The sequence below is a fragment of the Nicotiana sylvestris genome, chromosome 8, assembly GCF_000393655.2.
Source record: "Nicotiana sylvestris chromosome 8, ASM39365v2, whole genome shotgun sequence".
NCBI classification, from domain to species: domain Eukaryota; kingdom Viridiplantae; phylum Streptophyta; class Magnoliopsida; order Solanales; family Solanaceae; genus Nicotiana; species Nicotiana sylvestris.
In genome coordinates, this window is record NC_091064.1 from 6,013,095 (window position 1) to 6,032,142 (window position 19,048).

Consider the following 19,048-nt stretch of genomic DNA (forward strand, 5'->3'; position numbering starts at 1 on the left):
AAGGATCATTAAACAAAACATAATCAACTTCTAATTGTTCAAAGAAATTAAAAGTTTCTGGGACCAACGCCTTATAATTGTTTCCATCTAGAGGCTCAAGCTTTGAGAGATCAGGAAGTGTTTTATTCAAAGTGGTGGCCATTAGTCAACATTATATGTAAAATCACTTTCAAATTGTAGGAAAAAGGAATAGATAATACTGACTAAGAACAAGAAGAAAAGAAGAACAACTTATCAAAAATACTGTATCATGGCAAGCCACTGCTTTGAAAGCGATTTCGGCCCGACTGGATGCATATCGTTAAGATCGGTCGCTCCCCAAGGTTCCACAGCACCTCCAAACACGTGCACTCATGGATAGAAGTTTAGAATTTGCACAAAATAGTTGCCAAGAAGAAGAGAAGATGAAGGTTTTTTCTGTAATTGTTACAGAAATTAAAATGTTGTAGGAAGAAAGTAATGATTAGCAAGATAAATTCTTGGTTAAGAATTGAGTGAATGTGATGGCTAATGATCATCTTATTTATAGGCAATTAGGGAAGTTGCATGTTTGACAAGTGTGGAGAGTCTTTTAACATTTGTCCAAATATATTAGTCCATTTGACAAATGTACCTAGTCTTCCATGCATGAAGACACATGGTAGATTTTGCATAGCCACTTGTCAAAGTCATTCAACACTTGGCTTTAAGGCTTCATGCAAGAAGCCACTTGGAAATAGATTGAAAAATAAAAAGACTAATGGCTATTGGTTGTAAATGGATTTTCAAAAAGAAATTTTTAACTTTGCATTATAAATAATACCAACAGTATTAAGTTATGGAGAATTTTTTTAATACGGAATAGAATGTGAAATAAAAATTATATATTAACAAGTGAGGGGATTAAACTATATAAACAAATGTAATTTGGAAACAATAACCTTTAGAAAAAAAGAAGAAGGGTAAAATACAAAACTGGTTGGTTAGTCAAAATTAAATATATTTTTTAGCAAAAAAGTGTATAGAATATATATTATACGCGTAAAATACTTATATATACGAAAAACATATATTTTGTCGGCTATTAGTTTTGGAAGCGACTAAAAATATAAAGAAGGAGAGAGCCCAACACACTGTGATACAAAATGGACTTCAAATTGTACCCGAGTTCTTATTCAGTAAAAATTGTGTGGGGTAGCCACTTTTTAAAGTGGTATTTACTTTTTATCCAACATTTTTAATGCTTAGCAATAGTAGTCACTAGTCTATTTAAATTAATATGAAAAGACTGTGTTATCCTTTCTTCTATCTCTTTCATGTTAGGGAGAAGAACTGTTTCGGAAGGAAAACTAGTAACCAATAATACAAACTCACATCTTGTCGCACACTCTGCAGTCAGAACACGATGAATCGGATCATAGTGATCACTATCTTAATCCTTTTTTTAATAATACTTCTAAAATTAGTGACCAATAATACTTCTAAGATCACATTCTAAGCCGTGATATCCATTTTTTTTAAAAAGGGACTAAGAATGTGATCTAAGAAGCTGTTATTTTTCTTTTGGTTGGTTAGGTTCTGTAGTCTTTTATTTTTTAGTTATTTCTTTTTGTTATTGCTTTTTGTTGTGTAATTTGACCTTAATCTTATATGTAAATTGCAATTATTTTTTTTTTTTTGTGAAAAGATACAAATAACGTTTGATTTTTTGCTACGTTATGTATCCTGAACTTACAGTTAGAAGTTCAAAAGTTAAGGACATTTGGTCCTGAACTTCGAGTTTCAAGTTCAAAAGTTAAGGACACTTAGTCCTGAACTTAGTGTCACACCTCCTTTTTTACTACACCCCCGATTACGATTTCTTTAAACATAAATCAGAGTATACGTTCGCGTAACTTCGGCTAAACTTTCTTAATAAACAAAGTGTTATTAATTATGTACACGTACGCGTGACATGATTCCTTACATGTAAAAATAAAACAAATATACGAACACGTGATTCGTTTCAAGACAATTCTATAATTATAAATAATTAAGCTAAAAGCTATTATAAAAGCTAAAAATACACGATAAATTATCCCAATCGGTGACTCGGGACACCATAAATTATCCCAACTGGCGACTCTGAATTTAATGTAAGTAATCCCGTTTCGATTGTCTTTTAATTGGAAAAACTCCTCATATACCCCTTTACGGGGTGTAGTAAAAAAGGAGGTGTGACAGCTCTGACGACTCTGCTGGGGACCGATTTTGGGTTGGACTGGGGTAAAACGACTTGGGCCTGGAATTTTTAATTAAATGTGGCCCCAAATGGATTTCTTATTCTCTTTTATTTAATTCTTTTCCTTTTCTTTTCTTCCTTTTTCTTTCAAAAATTTGGAATCAGAATCCTAATTAAATTATAAAAGACCTAAATTAGCTTAAACACTAAATTAAAAGAAAATCACACAATTTGACCAAAAATACAAAATATGTTATTATTTTTTGAATTTTCATTTTTGTAAAACACCTAATTATTAATTAATTCAAAAAATGTAAAAAATCAAATCTTAAATGCAAATGCTATATTTTTGTATTTTTAATGCATTAATAAAATTAAACATGCACACAAATATATGCAAACAATCAGGAAAATCACACAATAATTCCTAAAATAACACATAATTAAAGACAAGAGCTAATTTTGGGAATTATTTTAGAGTAATTCGTATGAGGCAAAAATCACGTGCTCACACTTAGAATTACAAGTTCAAAAGTTAAGGACACTTGGTCTTGAACTTAGACTAACAAGCTCAAAAGTTAAGGACAATAGGTCCTGAACTTACACTTACAAGCTCAAAAGTTAAGGACAATAAGTCCTGAACTTAGGCTAAGAAGCACAAAAGTTAAGGACAATAGGTCCTTAACTTACAGTTACAAGTTCAAAAGTGGACAATAGGTCCTGAAGTTCTGAACTTAGACTAACAAGCTCAAAAGTTAAGGACAATAGGTCCTGAACTTACAGTTACAAGTTCAAAAGTTGAGGACATGTAGTCCTGAAGTCCTGAAGTTAAGTTAAACATTTAAGGACATGTAGTCCTAAAGTACTGAACTTAGAGTTCCAAGTTCAAAAGTTAAGGACATATAGTTTTGAAGTTCTGAAGTTAAGTTCAAAAATTAAAGACATGAGTAGAAGGGTATTTTTGTCCGGACAGTTAAAATTTATTAAAGCTGTGACTAAAGACTAAAGACATTTTAAGTTTAAACAAGGTGAAATGGCCTCGTGACCACTTAAACTTACTTTCATTTGTAAAGCCGATACACGAACTTACATCGTTCCCTTTTGAATACTCAAACTTACATATTTGGTAAGTAATAAATCTATTTGACCGTTGATCATGCACATGTGGGAGTGATAGAGATGATGTGGACAAAGTGTGTGTAAGTCACGTAAACTAAGCGCGTGACTACGATAATTTTGATTAAAAAAATGTAAAATCAGAAGAAAAAAAATTACAAATGAAAAAGAAAAAAATAAGCCCCCATTTAAAATAAGTAATACCCTTATTCCCCCTGACCCCTTTTTGTTTCTTTTCCCTTTCCCATTGACGTCTGCACCTCCCCCACCTCCCCTTTTCTTTTCTTTCTCCCCCACTCCAATTTTTCCCCGTTTTTTCCCTCTTTTTGTTCCAAAGTCCAGTAATAGTGAAAAACAAAGAAAAATAATAGATTTTGTCAAAAAAATTTGTCAATCCTTTCTTTCACATTAACTCCTCTCCCCTTTTTGTATCGATCTCAAATTGGATGATCGCAAGAGAAAAGAGAAAGACTATCGGAAAATTGACGAATTTTGGTTGAAAAATTCTACTTATGCAATCCGACTTCTTCTCTCTTTCTGATTTCACCATTCGTATCTTTTTTTGACATAGCTTCGCCGGCTCTTTTGTTGCATTGACGGAATTTTAGTAGGTGGCTCATCGACTCTTTGACTTGGGTATGGATTTTGTGAATTTTGTTAGAAGTGACAGATGAAATGAATTTTATGGAAGTTCATGGCTGATTGAGTCAGTCAAGTGATGGCTGTGATTTTTTTCCGATGACAGTGCTAAAATGTGTAGAAGAAATAGTAAAAGAAGTAAAATAAGAAGAGAAATTTTAATAAATTAGCTTTAAAAGGGACCCACAGATGACACATGTAAAATAATAAATGGTCTTAATATTTGACGTGTTCTTCTTTCAGACAATTGAATTACACGCGAGTTTATTTATACTCAATTGATTGAGTTGAGGTATTAAAATAGAAAAATTCAAAGTTTAAATATCAGCTTTAAAATCTCGTACAAGTTTAAGTGGTCATAAAGCCATTTAGCCTTTAAATAGTGACTTAAAAGTAAATAGACGGGTTATATCACTAACGGTGCAATTCCCTTTTATTCATTATTTTGGCCCCCCAATTTCTGTTTCATCCACGTCCATCGAACCGTCGGACGATCGTCTCGAGAATTTCTTTTTTCTCTTTCTCCGGCGACCGCCGGCAATCCCATTCTCAGGTAGGTTCCCTCTCCTCTCTCTCTCTCCTACATCCGATTTCCCATTGTTCTTCCTACAAAACCCTAATCCAATTGTTAATCACGTTTAACGTGTGGAATACGGACTGTAATTCGGTCACAGTACTTTGCCTTCATCGTAAATAGGTTGAAATCTAATTTTTAGTCTTCGTTGTAAGTTTGACAAGTTAATTTGCTCAATTTGGTTGAATTCAATTTCTAATCATTCAAAATTCAATCATGTGAAGTCAACTGATCTGAAACACCGCCTTATATCCAAATCAGTGTAACCTAACCGTGTAATGTCGAGTTTTTCTGGTCTATTTTAAGGAATATATACGCTGACAGTGTAAGTGGAACTTAACATGTCATATCATGTTACATAGTACCATTTATTATTGGTTGCTAATCATTGATTATTAAGAGTTTTAAGTTAAATGCTCTGACAGTGTAATGATTTTTTTCTACACTATGTGTGTATTTTTCACCTATTGTGTAAGATTGCTTCCATTTTCCGAAGGTTACCAATTAATGTTTGTATAGAGAATTACCTGCTGTTGCCTTTTAACTGTCCTGATGGTGTAAATATTTTTTTTATACCGTCAGTGCATAGAACTTATAATTAAACGGAGTTACTTACAATTAACTTTTAAGTGGCCTGACAGTGTAAAAATTCTTTACACTGTGTGCATAAAACTTAAACTCAGTGGAGGACATGTTTTTTCTCGTAGCTCACTTATCATGCCTTGTGTATTGCATTATCAGACAGGATACTGCGCTAAGTATTGAAAAATGGAGGACATGTTGGTAGCGATTCTGTCGATGCTTCTGATTTTAGCATTAGTTCCACTTTATCTGTGGAGGCGCCACCAAAATTATGAGTCTTCCCGAGAACATGAAGATGAAGCTCAGGTTGACTTGCTTTTCCATTTGGTTGATAGTTTCTTGCTGCTTGTCTTCTATTACACACTCTGGGATTTAAGAAGATTATACTTGTACGTTCTCTGGCACAAAGCAATGGGGAAAGGGGATTGATTCTTTGACCTTCCTAGCTAAAGAGTGATCTGCAGGTGGGTATGACACTGTCGTCGGGGTTTGAGAAGATTATGAACTGATGTTAGGATTAAAATTTTGGTATAAGCAGATAATCAATTGTCCTTGTCCCATTTCATATAAAAGTATTTGACTGGATATGAGTTTAAGATGTTAATCTGAATATATTAATGACAGCAGGAGAAAATATTAGATTAATGGTTATAAGTTAGTTTGATAAAGAAAATATCACATCATGTTTGAAATTTGAACAGTTTTTGATTGTTGAAAGTGTGAAAGTCGTAAAGAGATGGAATTATGTCGAACATCTTGGGATGTCCTGAAATGAGGAAATAGTGTCACATAAATCGGGACGGAACGGAGGGACTAATAGACATTTAGATGTCAGCATAATACATTCATTAAGGCGACACTACAGGAGGAACTTGTAAAAGGTGCCTCAGTGTTGTTCAAGCATCACTGAATTTGGAGAAATAAGAAATTAACACATGTTGTAAATTTAGCAAGAACTGAAATTATTACTGGTTAAATATCAGGTTGAGCAGAGGGAAGCTGTAATAAGAGCCACTGGTACGCGTCGAATGCGTCGAAGACCAGCTTCTTCAGCTGCTAGCACATCTTCGGCTGCAGCCACTACAGATGGTATTCTACTAGATCTCTTGCTTTATTGGAACTATTTGATTAATTTTCTTCTGGTATGTCTATTTATATATTTTTTCCATATCTGTTTAGCTTGTTTATGCTGTTAAAATCTAAGGATAAAGTATCACTTTTTCTATGTGATGTTTTTCTAGTAATTATCATGCTCATCTTGGTTTCAACTTTCGAGTTGAAGGGTAAAAAGAAATAGGCCACTGTTTCTTACCTTTGAGCCCCTTTTTCAAAGTAGAATATGCAAGACAAGACTACAGTAGAAGTTTCTTCCAATCATTAAACTTGAGCCTAAATAGATATGGCTTATTGGATTGGCTTTAAGTTTGTTGCTTTATCTTCATCTTAATTGTGGCAACTTCCTATGTAAAGTTATTGAATCTAACGAGAAGTAAAGGGTTACCATTCGTGGACAAGGACATGAGTAATGTTACTTTTCTTTGTCACAAAGATGTATATCTCCGAGTGACTTTTTGGTAGCCTAGTTCTTCCTGATTATTGTCCCGTAACTGCTGCGCCCATGCTTTAGGTGCACTTGATCGAATTGATGCTACTTGGTGACTGATTTCATGTTTTTATTTATTTTTCAAATATCCGCAGAACTGGGTGATGACAGTGATGATGAAGCTGCTGGAGATGGATATTATACTGCAAAATCATCAAAGAAAAAGGAAAAGAAACGTCAAGAGCGGGAATCACAAAGACAGGTACCTCAAACTTTTAAGCATTTACCTTTTATCCTTGCAAGTTATTCGTTCTGAACCTTATTATATAGCAAAATTCTTATGGTCTTAACAAGTACAATTTGTTAGTAACAAGCTTGATGCTTGTGATTCCTATGCTGCGCTTTGCGGGGGTGTGGTGATTGTAATTATTGCAACATAGATTAAGCATGGGACAGAAAAATAAAAAATGTCCAAACAATGGGATTAGCTATTATCAGAAATATGTCAGCAATGTATAGTATGAGCATACAAGTGTTTAAATACATTTCTATGCTTATCAAACTTTAGTTTTTCTCTAGTTTATTTTCTTAATTGAGGCTGTAATGAATTATAGACACCTAATAATCATGGAAAACCAAAACTTGGGACAAATTTTGTTTGACCCAAGGAGAGTTCACATAGGAATAGAGGGGGTAAAATAGTAATGTTCATCTAGCACCCTATTTTGCTATAATAGGCCTGCAAAACAATTTAGTTATATTAGGATTTTTTTAACTGAACTGAAGTGGGAATATTATTACCAAAAGCATCAAGAAGATGCATAGATTACATAAGAGAGAATTTATCAGCCCCTAAATGACAAAAAAACCTATCATACAGCTAAGGAGCTGATAAATTCCATAAAAGAGTCCAGACTTAATACAGGGGTTAGGTTAACCCAACTAAAAAGATTGAGCAAACATCTGGCCTTGAGAGTATGGTTGGCAGTTGAAATGCAATCAAAGCATCTTTGCTTCCTTTCTGCCATATGCACCACAAAATACAAGCAGGAATGGAAGTCCAGATCCTTTTGATGGACTTCCCAACTTTCCATGAACTCCAGCTCACAAGGGCTTCTCTGACATTCCAAATATCTGCTGCAACTGGGCAATGAAGGAACAAGCGACTGATTGATTCTGAAGTTATATTAAGATTTAGTTTCTTATTCTTTTTTTCTTATATAGTTTGTCAATCATTATGTGTTTGTCCCTGATTGTCGGAGGACCTTTTACTTTTAATAATTCAAAATTAATTTCAGAATTCTCTTTTGATTTTAGCTAGTTTCTTCGTTAAAGAGAGCCAGGAAACCTAGGATTTGAGTTCTTTTTCATTATAACTATTGCTAGCTACAACATTGTATGTTGAACATCTTTAGCCAATGATAGCATCTTGATCGGTTGTTACTTACTATGCTTCAGGATTCTGCCTGAATCTATAAGTAAAACCGAAAATAAACCTTTCCTCCCAAAGTCATAGAAAAAGAAAGAGTGTTAGAATTGCCCCTAGGGCTTCGGTCTAGTGGTATGAGCGCCACAAATGATGTGTGAATTAGGCGTATGTCATAGGTTCAAACTCTGCCACAGACAAAAGCCCGGTAAATTAGAGAAGGATAGAGGGGCGGGCTTGTTATCTGTCTATTTTTAACTCGATTTGTGCACCACTGATCCTCGAGGATTTCTCAGTTTTTAAAGAGAAAAAGAAAGAGTGCAAAGGTTCCAACAAAACATAAAGCATATTATGAACTCAAGTTAGGCAGGTCCTTGATGCAACTATGAAGAATAGTTAGAAATTATAAATGGTTTAAAAAAAGATGGAAATGGAACAGTAGTATACTTAATTGATAAATGTAACTGAATCTTTTTGGTGTCATTCAATTTATGTGATGGTTAAAAGTTCAGTCTGCACCTGGTTGCTTGCCTTTCACTTATGGTTGGAGGGAAATCACATCTTGCTGATGAACAGCAAAAGAATGGCATGGGTTAACTCATTTTGCAGTGTGTCACCTTAGTATGAAGTCTCCCTCCAAGAGTTATGAATACCATCTTAAGTTATACTGCACATGGCTAGTCTTTTAAACTCGGAACTGAATAAGGCTGTTGAAACAACACCGGTTTCTTCTGAGAAATGTGGATTTCTATTGCCTCTTGCAATTTTTAGAAATTGAAAATCGATGTTGGTTATGATTCTTCTCATTGGCTATATAGGCTGAAGAAGCTTCTCGGGAATCGAAACAAACAAAGCAAAGTCGCTATGACGAAATCAGAAGGAGAAAAGAGGAGGAGCGTGAAGCTAAAGAGCGTGCACTGGTGAGTATCTGACTGTGTGGAGTAACTTGATGTGTTGCAGTATCCTTTTGAGAGAATTGAATAATCTGTGTAGGAAGAAGAAGCCAAGGCTCGACAGGCCAAAGAGGAAGAAGCTGCTGCTTTAGAGTTTGAGAAATGGAAAGGTGAAATTTCAGTTGATGCTGAAGGAACAACTGAAAATGAGATACAAGATGGAAGCCAGGGTCTGCTTTTTGATTTTGTCGAATACATTAAGGTAATTATAATTCATGCCAGTTGACTAGTGACAAACTAAAGATTCATATACTATATTAACATTGTTCCTCTTCTTTATCTTTTGCCTTCTGGATGTGGTGGGATTTTTCTTTCTTGATAAGTACATTTTTTCTCTATTTTGCACTGGAACTTTTTTATATTAGTCAAAATCTACTTAAGCTTGTATTTTCAATATATGGCTAGGGAGTTTATCTGAAACAAGTTTCAGAATACATAGTTTGCAGTTTGGTGAAAATTATTGACATGAGTAGGTCAAATCTTTCCATATACCTTGCAGAAACACAAATGTGTGCCATTGGAGGATCTTGCTGCAGAATTCAAGCTAAGAACTCAGGTAAGCACCTTTGTCATTTTACCAATTTCGGATGCTGGTCACGGGTCACCATATTGCCTTTTTTTCCTCCGTAGAATATTGCTTGTCAATTTGGTCCTCTAAAAAGGAAGATCCAAGGAAGCTAGTTTATGTTCTTCTTTTGCTTAGTGAATTTTTGAGTAAAGTTGCTCATCTTCCTACACATGAATAGGGATATATTATTTTTTCATTATATATATAGCTATATACTATTCTCAAATTACCCTCGTGCTGCCCATTACTGCATATTTCTTTATGCAGGAGTGTATCAATCGGATCAACTCTCTGGAAGAAATGGGTATTCTCCTTTCCATCTCTTAAAGTTTTGATTGGATTTTGTTGTCCTTTTAATAAGCAATGAATTCTTGTTCCTCCTGTGTTTGCTAAACAATATACTATTTTGATGTGATTTCATCAGGGCGACTCTCTGGTGTCATGGATGATAGAGGGAAATACATATACATCTCCCTAGAAGAAATGAAAGCTGTGGCTGACTATATTAGACGTGAAGGTAGGGTCAGTATCTCACACCTAGCTAGCAAGTCTAATCAATTCATAGACTTGGAACCAAAAGTAGAATTGGTTGAGGATATAGGCAGCATCGAGGAGGCCACTGTTGCCTTATCTTAATGTGAGTACGTCTTCATGAACTTGTACGTGTACTTCTGTGGAAGTCTAATGTTAAAAAATTGACATGCTTTACCCTAATTCAGATGCATTTCATTCTCCTTCCTTTCTCCCTTTTCTGTCTCTTCAATTCCAGGTAAATGGTGGTTAATAAACTCCGAACTTGAGGATTCCAAGACACTTCCTGAAAATTTGCTGCTGAGAAAGCTTTGTCATTCATGGTGGATAACCTCCTGATTGCGAGTATATTGCTGGGGCTACTCCTATGGATGTATATAAGTAGATAATTAGTTTTACTGAAAGGACTTATTTGGCAATCTCCTCCCAGGCTGGCAAAGTTTTGAAGAACAATTTGTCCTATAGTAGCAAACAAAAATGTAATGGAACTATGTCTACAGTTTTATAGACCCGGCCCTTTTAGGTGGGTACGAAATATGTTGTTTTATCGCTTACATTCTGAGACTGCTTTGTCTCTCACTTACTCATTCATCAGGTCGATTAGCTTTGCCTTGCCTGAAAATCCCCTTAGCTGTCAGTACCATGTTGAAGGTTTACTGATAACTCTTATAGGCAGCAGGACTTATTCATCTGGATTTTGTCCAATTAGACTACTGTAGAAACCAAAGGCATTACATGAAGAGTTCTTATTTTGCTGATACATTTCGAGTTTATTGAATTTATTGTTTTTGGTTGCATATTGACAAATAATAGTGGTTTTCAAGAACCGGGCTTGATACTTCTCATTCTTTGACCTGAGGAAATGGCCGCTCATAGTGTGTGGATTTCTTTGGATACGAGGAGTTTCTCCCCGATTTCCAAAAACTTTAGAAGGAAATTGAAAATGTATGTTCGAGTGGTTACAGAATTATATCAACCCTCTTGAGCTGAGGACCACCGAGCTTATTACTAAGGGGTGCGATGGGATGACTGAGATTTTTCCACCTTTAATTAGAAGTTGGCTTTTACCCCCTTAATGAGCCTATCTAGCGTGAATGGGTTGGTGAGTGTCAAATATCCGATGGTTGAGTCAAAGGAAACCAAAGAAAACCACTGAACTTCTTATGCTGTAAATTTGGAAATGTAGAACCTGCATCTGCAGAGGGGCAAGAATTTGCCAGTCATGAGTCAACATAAACAATAATGTCTGATTGCTTGAATAGGCAGACCTAATGTCTAATCGGAAACCTAACATAACCTGCAACTCTCTAAACAAACATGAATACGGACTGTCGTTAATGCATTCTTTAGTTCATGCTGGATATTTTAGTAAGACCTTTTCTGCATGTTTTATGAAACCATTGGACGAAAGAGGGGCTGCAAGTTGCTTTAGTATTTTTCTCTTGCTCTTTGGCCCTTAAATAACAATATTAGAGTTTTTGAAATAACACCGTCACTGAAATTGACAATTTGTCATGTCAACTAAACTAAATTTGCAATCTAACTCCTCTGTCAACAAGAATTTAATTATGCCAAAAATGTGTTTCATAGTATATTTTGGGATTTTTATACAAAGTCGACGATTATGCGTTGATTATACATAGTTATACACATACTTATTATATATATTAATTAAATATAAATCCATCCGTTATTTTTAGTTTTAGCGGTATGGACAACTATTTAAGTTAATACATCATTATTTTTCATTTTGCCTTTAGTCCTAAAAAGGGGTAAGTGAACGGATAGCCATTCTCAGGGATGTGTTGGGAATAAACCCCCTACCAAAATAATATTCACGGTAATAAAAGCGGAATAATAATGTAGCACCGAGATACGGTAATTAACAAGAATAAAAGAGTAACAATGACACCAAGATTTTTACGTGGAAAACCCTTCTGAATAAGGGAAAAACCACGATCCCGAGAGGAGCAACTGATACACTATAGTAAGGAATTTACACTTTGTAGGCCCGAGTAAAATACTACAAAGACCACTACAATACTCAAAAGAAATAACCCTTTTTTGATATTTCACCTCACTACAATATCGCTCATACTCTCTATTTTCTTCACAGACTATTTTCTTATATCCTGTCTGTGAAACCTCACTCTTTCTTTCTAGCTCTCAAATATATTTTCCTCTGAGATTGATGATGATAAAAATGAGAGCCGAAGCTCTCATTTTATAAGCAGAATACAGCCTACCTCATTTGATATTACAGGTTCTGCAGACTGCTTAATTTGACAAAGAAATCGAACGTGGTGCTGCTTAGCAGCCATATTTGACAAAAGTTAACAAAGGAAGAGAATTCTTCCATAATTCAAGGGCTGGACCCCACATGATGCTATTTAGAGATTAATCAGTACTTATTTTTGTCCTGAAATTTTAAACTAAATATTCTAACTTCAGGACAATTCAGTACATTTTTTTGTCCCAAAAATTTGAACCGAAAAAATACAATTCAGGTTGTACCGGTTAATTCTTAAATAGTAGCCCTTTAGAATGACTACCTAGGGTCATTTCTACTCCTTAAAAAGGGTAAAAACAGAGGGGCAAAAATGGAAATTGCAATGGATGACACAACAGCCAGTGGCTGGCATATTCTAGACATTAGCTTATCTTCATTTTAACCATAAATAAAAAAAAGGTTCATTTGGTAAAAATAGAATCTTAAAATTCAGTGTGTCCTCCTTAAGAATCGGGGAAAACTAGAGGAAGAGCATTGAAGTTGAACAAGTCTTATAATTTTCTGTTTATTATTACTACAAGACCGTTTTAACTGTCTGATGCATGGTTTCTCTTACTCCTACATCGTTCATTATTTTTTGATAATCAACATTAATTAACTAATTTGGAATTGAGACGTAGTTGATTGATGATTGCCGTGTGCGTTTTCACGCGGCATCAACAAATCGTCCTTCCTCTTCCTCTGCCGCCTCCCTCCTCCTCCTCATCTACTTTCTTTGCATGAAAGCCAAAAATTTGAACAACGATACATCTTAACAACAACAACAACAAAAACAAAAACAAAAACAACCAACATTGTCCATTTCCTTAAAAAAAAAAAAAAGACCAAAAAACATTATTAATTCCTTCAAATGATCGTAAGAAGTGAAGGAATGAAAATACCATGGAAAAATGCTGCTGCCATCTCTTGCTTTACACTAATATTGTTATGTTATAACATTCAAATATCTAAAGCTCAAGACTACGGCGGCGACGAGTCGTCGGTACCGGCTGCGCCACCGCCGGAGCAAGAGAACTGCGACGGCATATTCGTTTCATATACATTCGACAGCCGCGAACGTGAATACCCGTTCGTTAAAAACGTATCAGCACAAGCATGGGCATTTAACTCCATGTTAACAGTGATTAATACTGGACTTTACGAGCTGAAATCATGGAAAGTTCACGTAGGGTTTCAACATAACGAGCTTTTAGTGTCAACTGATGGAGCTGTAGCGGTTGAAGGCGACGGATTTCCGATCAAAGTTGGGAAAAACGGCACAGTATTGGCAGGTTTTCCGCAGTCGGATTTGAAGACGGCGATTGATACCGCCGGAGATTTTACTCAGATGGCGGCGCAAGTGAAGATTAAGGGGACGCAATTTGGTGTTTCGCCAAAAGCAACTCCAATGCCTCGGACAATTAAGCTTCTTAATGATGGATATAAGTGTCCTGCTCCTAAGCGCTTCAGTACGTATATATTTTCACATTTTTATATGACAATATTTGATTTAGCATACGGGAAGCCTTGACGTAACTGGTAAAGTTGATGCCGTGTGACCAGCAGGTTCGCGAGTTCGAGCCATGAAAACAGCCTCTTGCAGAAATGCAGAGTAAGACTGCATATAATAGACCCTATGTGGTCCGGCTCTTCCCCGGACCCCGCGAATAGCGAGAGCTTAGTGCACCAGGCTGCCTTTTAATATTTGATTTGGCACGAGCTCGAGGAAAAAAAAACTTGTGGAATTAAACATGTCATGCATGGCTTTTTAAGAGCATGCAATTATGGATTGATTAGGAAGTTTAATGTTATTCAGTTTTCAACTATAGAAAGATGTTCTTCTTTTTGGAACGAACTAAAAAGATAGGAGTAACTATTATATCTCTTCACAACATGGATATAAAATATGTATATAGCCGACTCTAACTGATAACGAATTATGATGAATAATTGATTGGGGAGAGGTGATCAGACAGGACATGACGCGACTTAATATTACTGAGGACATGACCCTTGACAGGGAATTATGGAGGTCGAGCATTAAGGTTGTAGGTTAGGGAAAGTTGTGAATATTTCTACAGCACAATAGAGTGAGACTAGCCAGTTAGGAGTTAGACTAAGAATGTCATTGGTCGTCTATTGATGCAGGGCTTTACCTGCTAGTTTTACTATACCAGCCATCTATTTCGTATTTCGTATTCTGTATTTCATATCTCTTATATTGCTGTTATTTTATTATGCATTTTTATGGTACTAATATATCGGCTCCTGTTGCTTTTTTGAGCCGAGGGTCTCCTGGAAACAGCCTCTCTACCCTTCGGGGTAGGGGTAAGGTCTGCGTACATATTACCCTCCCCAGACCCCACTTGTGGGATTATACTGGGTCGTTGTTGTTGTTGTTGTAATTGATTGTTTTCTATGTTTAAAGTCTATTTGCATTAAAATTTTGTTCTTCATGTGTATGATGAATATTTGCTCGGTTCCTCCAAAAATGCTGTCGAGTATGTGGCGGGTCCTCCAAAAATAATGCATTTTTGGAGGACCCGACACGGATTCAAGGATTCAAGATACATACTGATATAATGTGTCTGCTTCTGTATCTGATCAGAAAACTTATTAGATAGATCATCCTGCTGAAAGTGTTTAATTTATCTGTTTGCAAAATATGCAGAAACTTATATGCATGCTTGCTGCAAGAGGGACCCCAAATTCAAGCCCAAGAATACTACCCTCAAGTTCATGCCTCGCCGATATGGAGACCTCTCGTTCACATACGACGTTCTATCCGCGTATGAGAACAAGTACCAAGCACAGGTTACCATCGACAACCTCAGCCCCTTAGGTCGTCTTGATCATTGGAACTTAACTTGGGAATGGATGCGAAACGAGTTCATTTATAGCATGAAAGGTGCCTACACTCATAAAAAAGATCCTTCTGAATGCATTTACGGGCCTCAGGGACAATATTACAAGGATTTCGACTTCACTACTGTCCTGAATTGTCAAAAGAAGCCACTCATCTCGGATTTGCCACCCGAAAAGGAAAATGATGACAAACTTGGCAAGATACCTTATTGTTGCAGAAATGGCACACTTTTGCCACCTACTATGAATGAGACTAAGGCAAGATCCATTTTTCAGCTTGAAGTCTTTAAACTTCCTCCTGATATGAACAGAACCGCCCTGTATCCGCCTCAGAATTGGAAAATTGAAGGTACCGTTAATCCGTCCTATAAATGTGGCCCTCCTGTTAGAGTAGATCCAACAGGATTCCCCGATCCGAGTGGAACGGGCATGACTTCTACTGCTGTGGCTAGTTGGCAAATTACTTGCAACATTACACGTCCAAAGCCAAAAGAAAACAAATGCTGTGTTTCATTCTCAGCATATTATGCTGATTCTGTTATCCCCTGCAACACTTGTGCTTGTGGCTGTCAACAGACGTCTAAATGTGACGCGAATAGAAAGCCGTTACTTCTCCCTCCACAAGCACTTCTTGTCCCTTTCGAAGACAGGGAAGAAATGGCGGAAGCTTGGAACGCAATCAAACATTTTGGTCCATTTCCTAAGAAACTCCCTTGTCCTGATAATTGTGGGGTGAGCATAAATTGGCATGTTGATAGTGATTACAAAAGCGGATGGACAGCTCGAGTAACTCTCTTTAACTGGGGAAACGACGCGTTTGAGGACTGGTTTACAGCCATTCAGATGAAGAAAAACATTGCTGAAGGATATGAAAATGTTTACTCATTCAATGGTACTAAGTTACCTCAACGAAACGACACGATTTTCATGCAAGGTTTGCCTGGATTGAACTATTTAGTTGGAGAAGTGAATGGAACTAATCCTGGTAAAGATCCAAGAGTGCCTGGAAAACAACAATCTGTGATTTCATTCTTGAAAAACCATACACCAAATATTAACATTCCTTCAGGAGATGGATTCCCTGCCAAAATATTCTTCAATGGTGAAGAATGTGCACTTCCAACTGATTTTCCTAAAAGAAATGCAGCATTCAAATCTCAAGTTGGTTTGTTGCCTGCAGTTTTGCTTGCTCTCCTCACCCTTCTGTTGACAGATCAATTACACTGATTCCTATCCCTACAAGCTGGTATAGTCACATTTTCTTCTTAAAAAAAATAAAATTATACAATGTTTGTTGGTTTTTACTTAAGCGTTTAAGTTATATACGCCGTTGATGTAAGAATTTTTTACACCATCAGGTCACCTTTATCTGATACAGCAGGTACCTGTATTATTTTCAAGATTGAAAATCCTGCATTTTAAGGAGGCTTAACTGTAGATATTGACCTTATAGTGTAAAACATTCTTTACATATGGTGTGTATAACTTAAGAAAGGAAGCATTGGCATAACTGGTAAGTTGCTGCCATGTGACTAGGAGGTGGAGGGTTCAAATCGGGGAAACAACCACTGGCAGAAATGCAGGATGAGGCTGCGTAATATAGACCTTTGTGGTCCGGTCTTCTCTGAACCCACGCATAGTGGGAGTTTAGTGCATCGGACTGCCTTGAACTTGAACTTAAACTTTTATTATGTTGTTTTTGGCCAGTGCTTATTTATTACAGGGTTTTCTGTTTCAAGATTTTATAGGTCAAATGGACATGAAGTTGGGAGTGTAAAGAAGAGAAGTGGATCAAGAAAAGAGACAAATTAGGCAAGATTTGCAATTTAGAAGACTGTAACAAAGTTGGGACAGAAAAATGAATGTACTTTGTTTGATTGATGTATCATAATTAAACTTACCCACAAAAATGAATATTTGAACCTTTTTTTCTTGTGTAGTGGAGTATGGTGGTGAGAGTTGGATATTGTTGAAAAGTTTTTATGTTCTTCAATAGGAAGTACATAAAAATGGAATATAGGGTTTAGATTATATTCTAGTTCTTAAGTGGTATCAATACAAGGAGTACTATATATTTCAATACATATTTCTGCTTAAGTACTCTTCTTGAAATGACTGATTATCATGATTTCTATTAAACGACCCAAAGTAATTGTTATGGAGCACCTTTCGAAGGAGTGAATTTTATTCCAAAAAAATTATAGTAATTGTTAAAAAAGCAGACATATTTGCAGCTTGAGACGTGCTAAAGATACGTCTTAAGGATATTTATTTGGTATCGACGTATTCCCCGAGATCCAAAAAATTAGAATTCAGGCTGATTTTCAAATTTTCGTGTGCTATAGTCCACGCCATCTACATGATCCGGGCTACCAGATCCGAATAGCCTAAAATTTTGCGGGGCCATAAAAAATGATCTACGTAATAAATAATAGTCATGGCTTTAGCATGACCGTTCCTTGTTTTTGGCACTTTAGGTACAAAAACTTAAATTCGGGCCGATTTCAAAATTTTTACACGCTATAGTCCACGCCATCTACATGAATCCAGTCTACTGGATCCGAATCACCTAAAGTTTTACCGGACTATCAAAAATGACCTAATGAACAGTAGTCATGGCTTCAGCATGATTGTTCCTCGTTTTTTGGCCCTTTTGGGGGAAAAACTGTAATTTAGGATGATTTCCAAATTTTTGTGTGCTATAGTGCACGTTATCTATATGAACGGGGGCCACCGGATCTGAATCGCCTAAAGATATTAGGGGTCATCAAATGACTTAATGAACAATAGTCATGGCTTCGGCATAACCATTCCTCCTTTTTTGGCTTATTAAGGTCAAAAGGCTGAAATTCCGATTTTCAAATTTTCGCGTGCTATAGCCCAGGCCATCTGCATGAATCCCGGCTACCGGATACGAATCGCCTAATATTTTGCGGTACCATTAAAAATGATCTAATGAACAATAGTTATGGCTTCGACATGACCTTTCCTCATTTTTTGGTATTGTAGAGCCAAAAAATTAGAATTCAGGTCGATTTTCAAATTTCCTTGTGCTATAGTCCACGTCATCTTCATAAATCCGGTCAACCGGATTCGAAACGCCTAAAATTTTGCGGGCCATTAAAAATGATCTAATGAACAAAAGTCATGGCTTCGGCATGACAGTTTCTTGTTATTTGGCATTTTAGGGCCAAAAAACTTGAATTCAGGCTGATTTCAAAATTTTCGTGTGCCATAGTCCGAGCAATCTGCATCAATCCACGTGTAACGACCTGACCAGTCATTTTGAGCATTTTCATTCTGTTCAGCTATTTGAAGTCTTGAGTAGCATCGTTTTATGTATTTTGACTTGTGTGAATCGTCGGTTTTGGTTTTCAGGTTATTCAGAATCGATTTGGAAGGAAGAATTTCATTGTTGAAACTTTAGATTGGAAGAGTTAACCAAGTTTTGACTTTTTAGTATTTGACCACGGATTGGAATTTTGTAGGTTCCGTTAGCTCCGTTGGGTGATTTTGGACTTAGGAGCGTGCCTGGATTGTGATTTGGAGGTCCGTAGTTGAATTTGGCTTGAAATGACGAAAAGTTAGATTTTTGAAAAGTTCAACCGGGAGTGGACTTTTTGATATTTGATTCGGATTGAAAGAGCTTCGTTATGTCATTTGAGACTTGTATGCAAAATTTGGGTTCATTCCGGGCTGATTTGCTATGTTTCGGCACGAGTTATGGAAGTTGAAAAGTTCAAAGTTCATCAAGTTTGAATTGAGGTGCGATTCGTCGTTTC

At 36.2% G+C, this 19,048-nt stretch overlaps 2 protein-coding genes across 5 annotated transcripts; both read left to right on the top strand.

Annotated features, from left to right (window-relative positions):
- The first annotated feature begins 4,363 nt into the window (after positions 1-4,363).
- LOC104239830 (DDRGK domain-containing protein 1) lies at positions 4,364-10,892 on the top strand. 3 transcript variants are annotated; one of them, XM_009794553.2, is made up of 10 exons: positions 4,364-4,508; positions 5,271-5,417; positions 6,095-6,200; positions 6,810-6,916; positions 8,899-9,000; positions 9,074-9,235; positions 9,533-9,589; positions 9,869-9,905; positions 10,026-10,242; positions 10,371-10,892. In XM_009794553.2, the coding sequence occupies exons 2-9, from the start codon at positions 5,298-5,300 to the stop codon at positions 10,235-10,237; spliced, it is 903 nt and encodes a 300-aa protein (XP_009792855.1). In that variant the 5' UTR covers positions 4,364-4,508; positions 5,271-5,297; the 3' UTR covers positions 10,238-10,242; positions 10,371-10,892. The 3 variants fall into 3 exon arrangements, with proteins under 3 accessions (XP_009792855.1, XP_009792853.1, XP_009792854.1); XM_009794551.2 differs by having other exon boundaries at positions 10,026-10,238; XM_009794552.2 differs by having other exon boundaries at positions 10,026-10,260; positions 10,371-10,564.
- A 2,111-nt stretch (positions 10,893-13,003) lies between these two features.
- LOC104239831 (COBRA-like protein 10) lies at positions 13,004-17,378 on the top strand. 2 transcript variants are annotated; one of them, XM_009794555.2, is made up of 3 exons: positions 13,004-13,870; positions 15,073-16,512; positions 17,015-17,378. In XM_009794555.2, the coding sequence occupies exons 1-2, from the start codon at positions 13,273-13,275 to the stop codon at positions 16,491-16,493; spliced, it is 2,019 nt and encodes a 672-aa protein (XP_009792857.1). In that variant the 5' UTR covers positions 13,004-13,272; the 3' UTR covers positions 16,494-16,512; positions 17,015-17,378. The 2 variants fall into 2 exon arrangements, with proteins under 2 accessions (XP_009792857.1, XP_009792856.1); XM_009794554.2 differs by having other exon boundaries at positions 13,005-13,870; positions 17,006-17,378.
- The last annotated feature ends 1,670 nt before the right edge of the window (positions 17,379-19,048 follow it).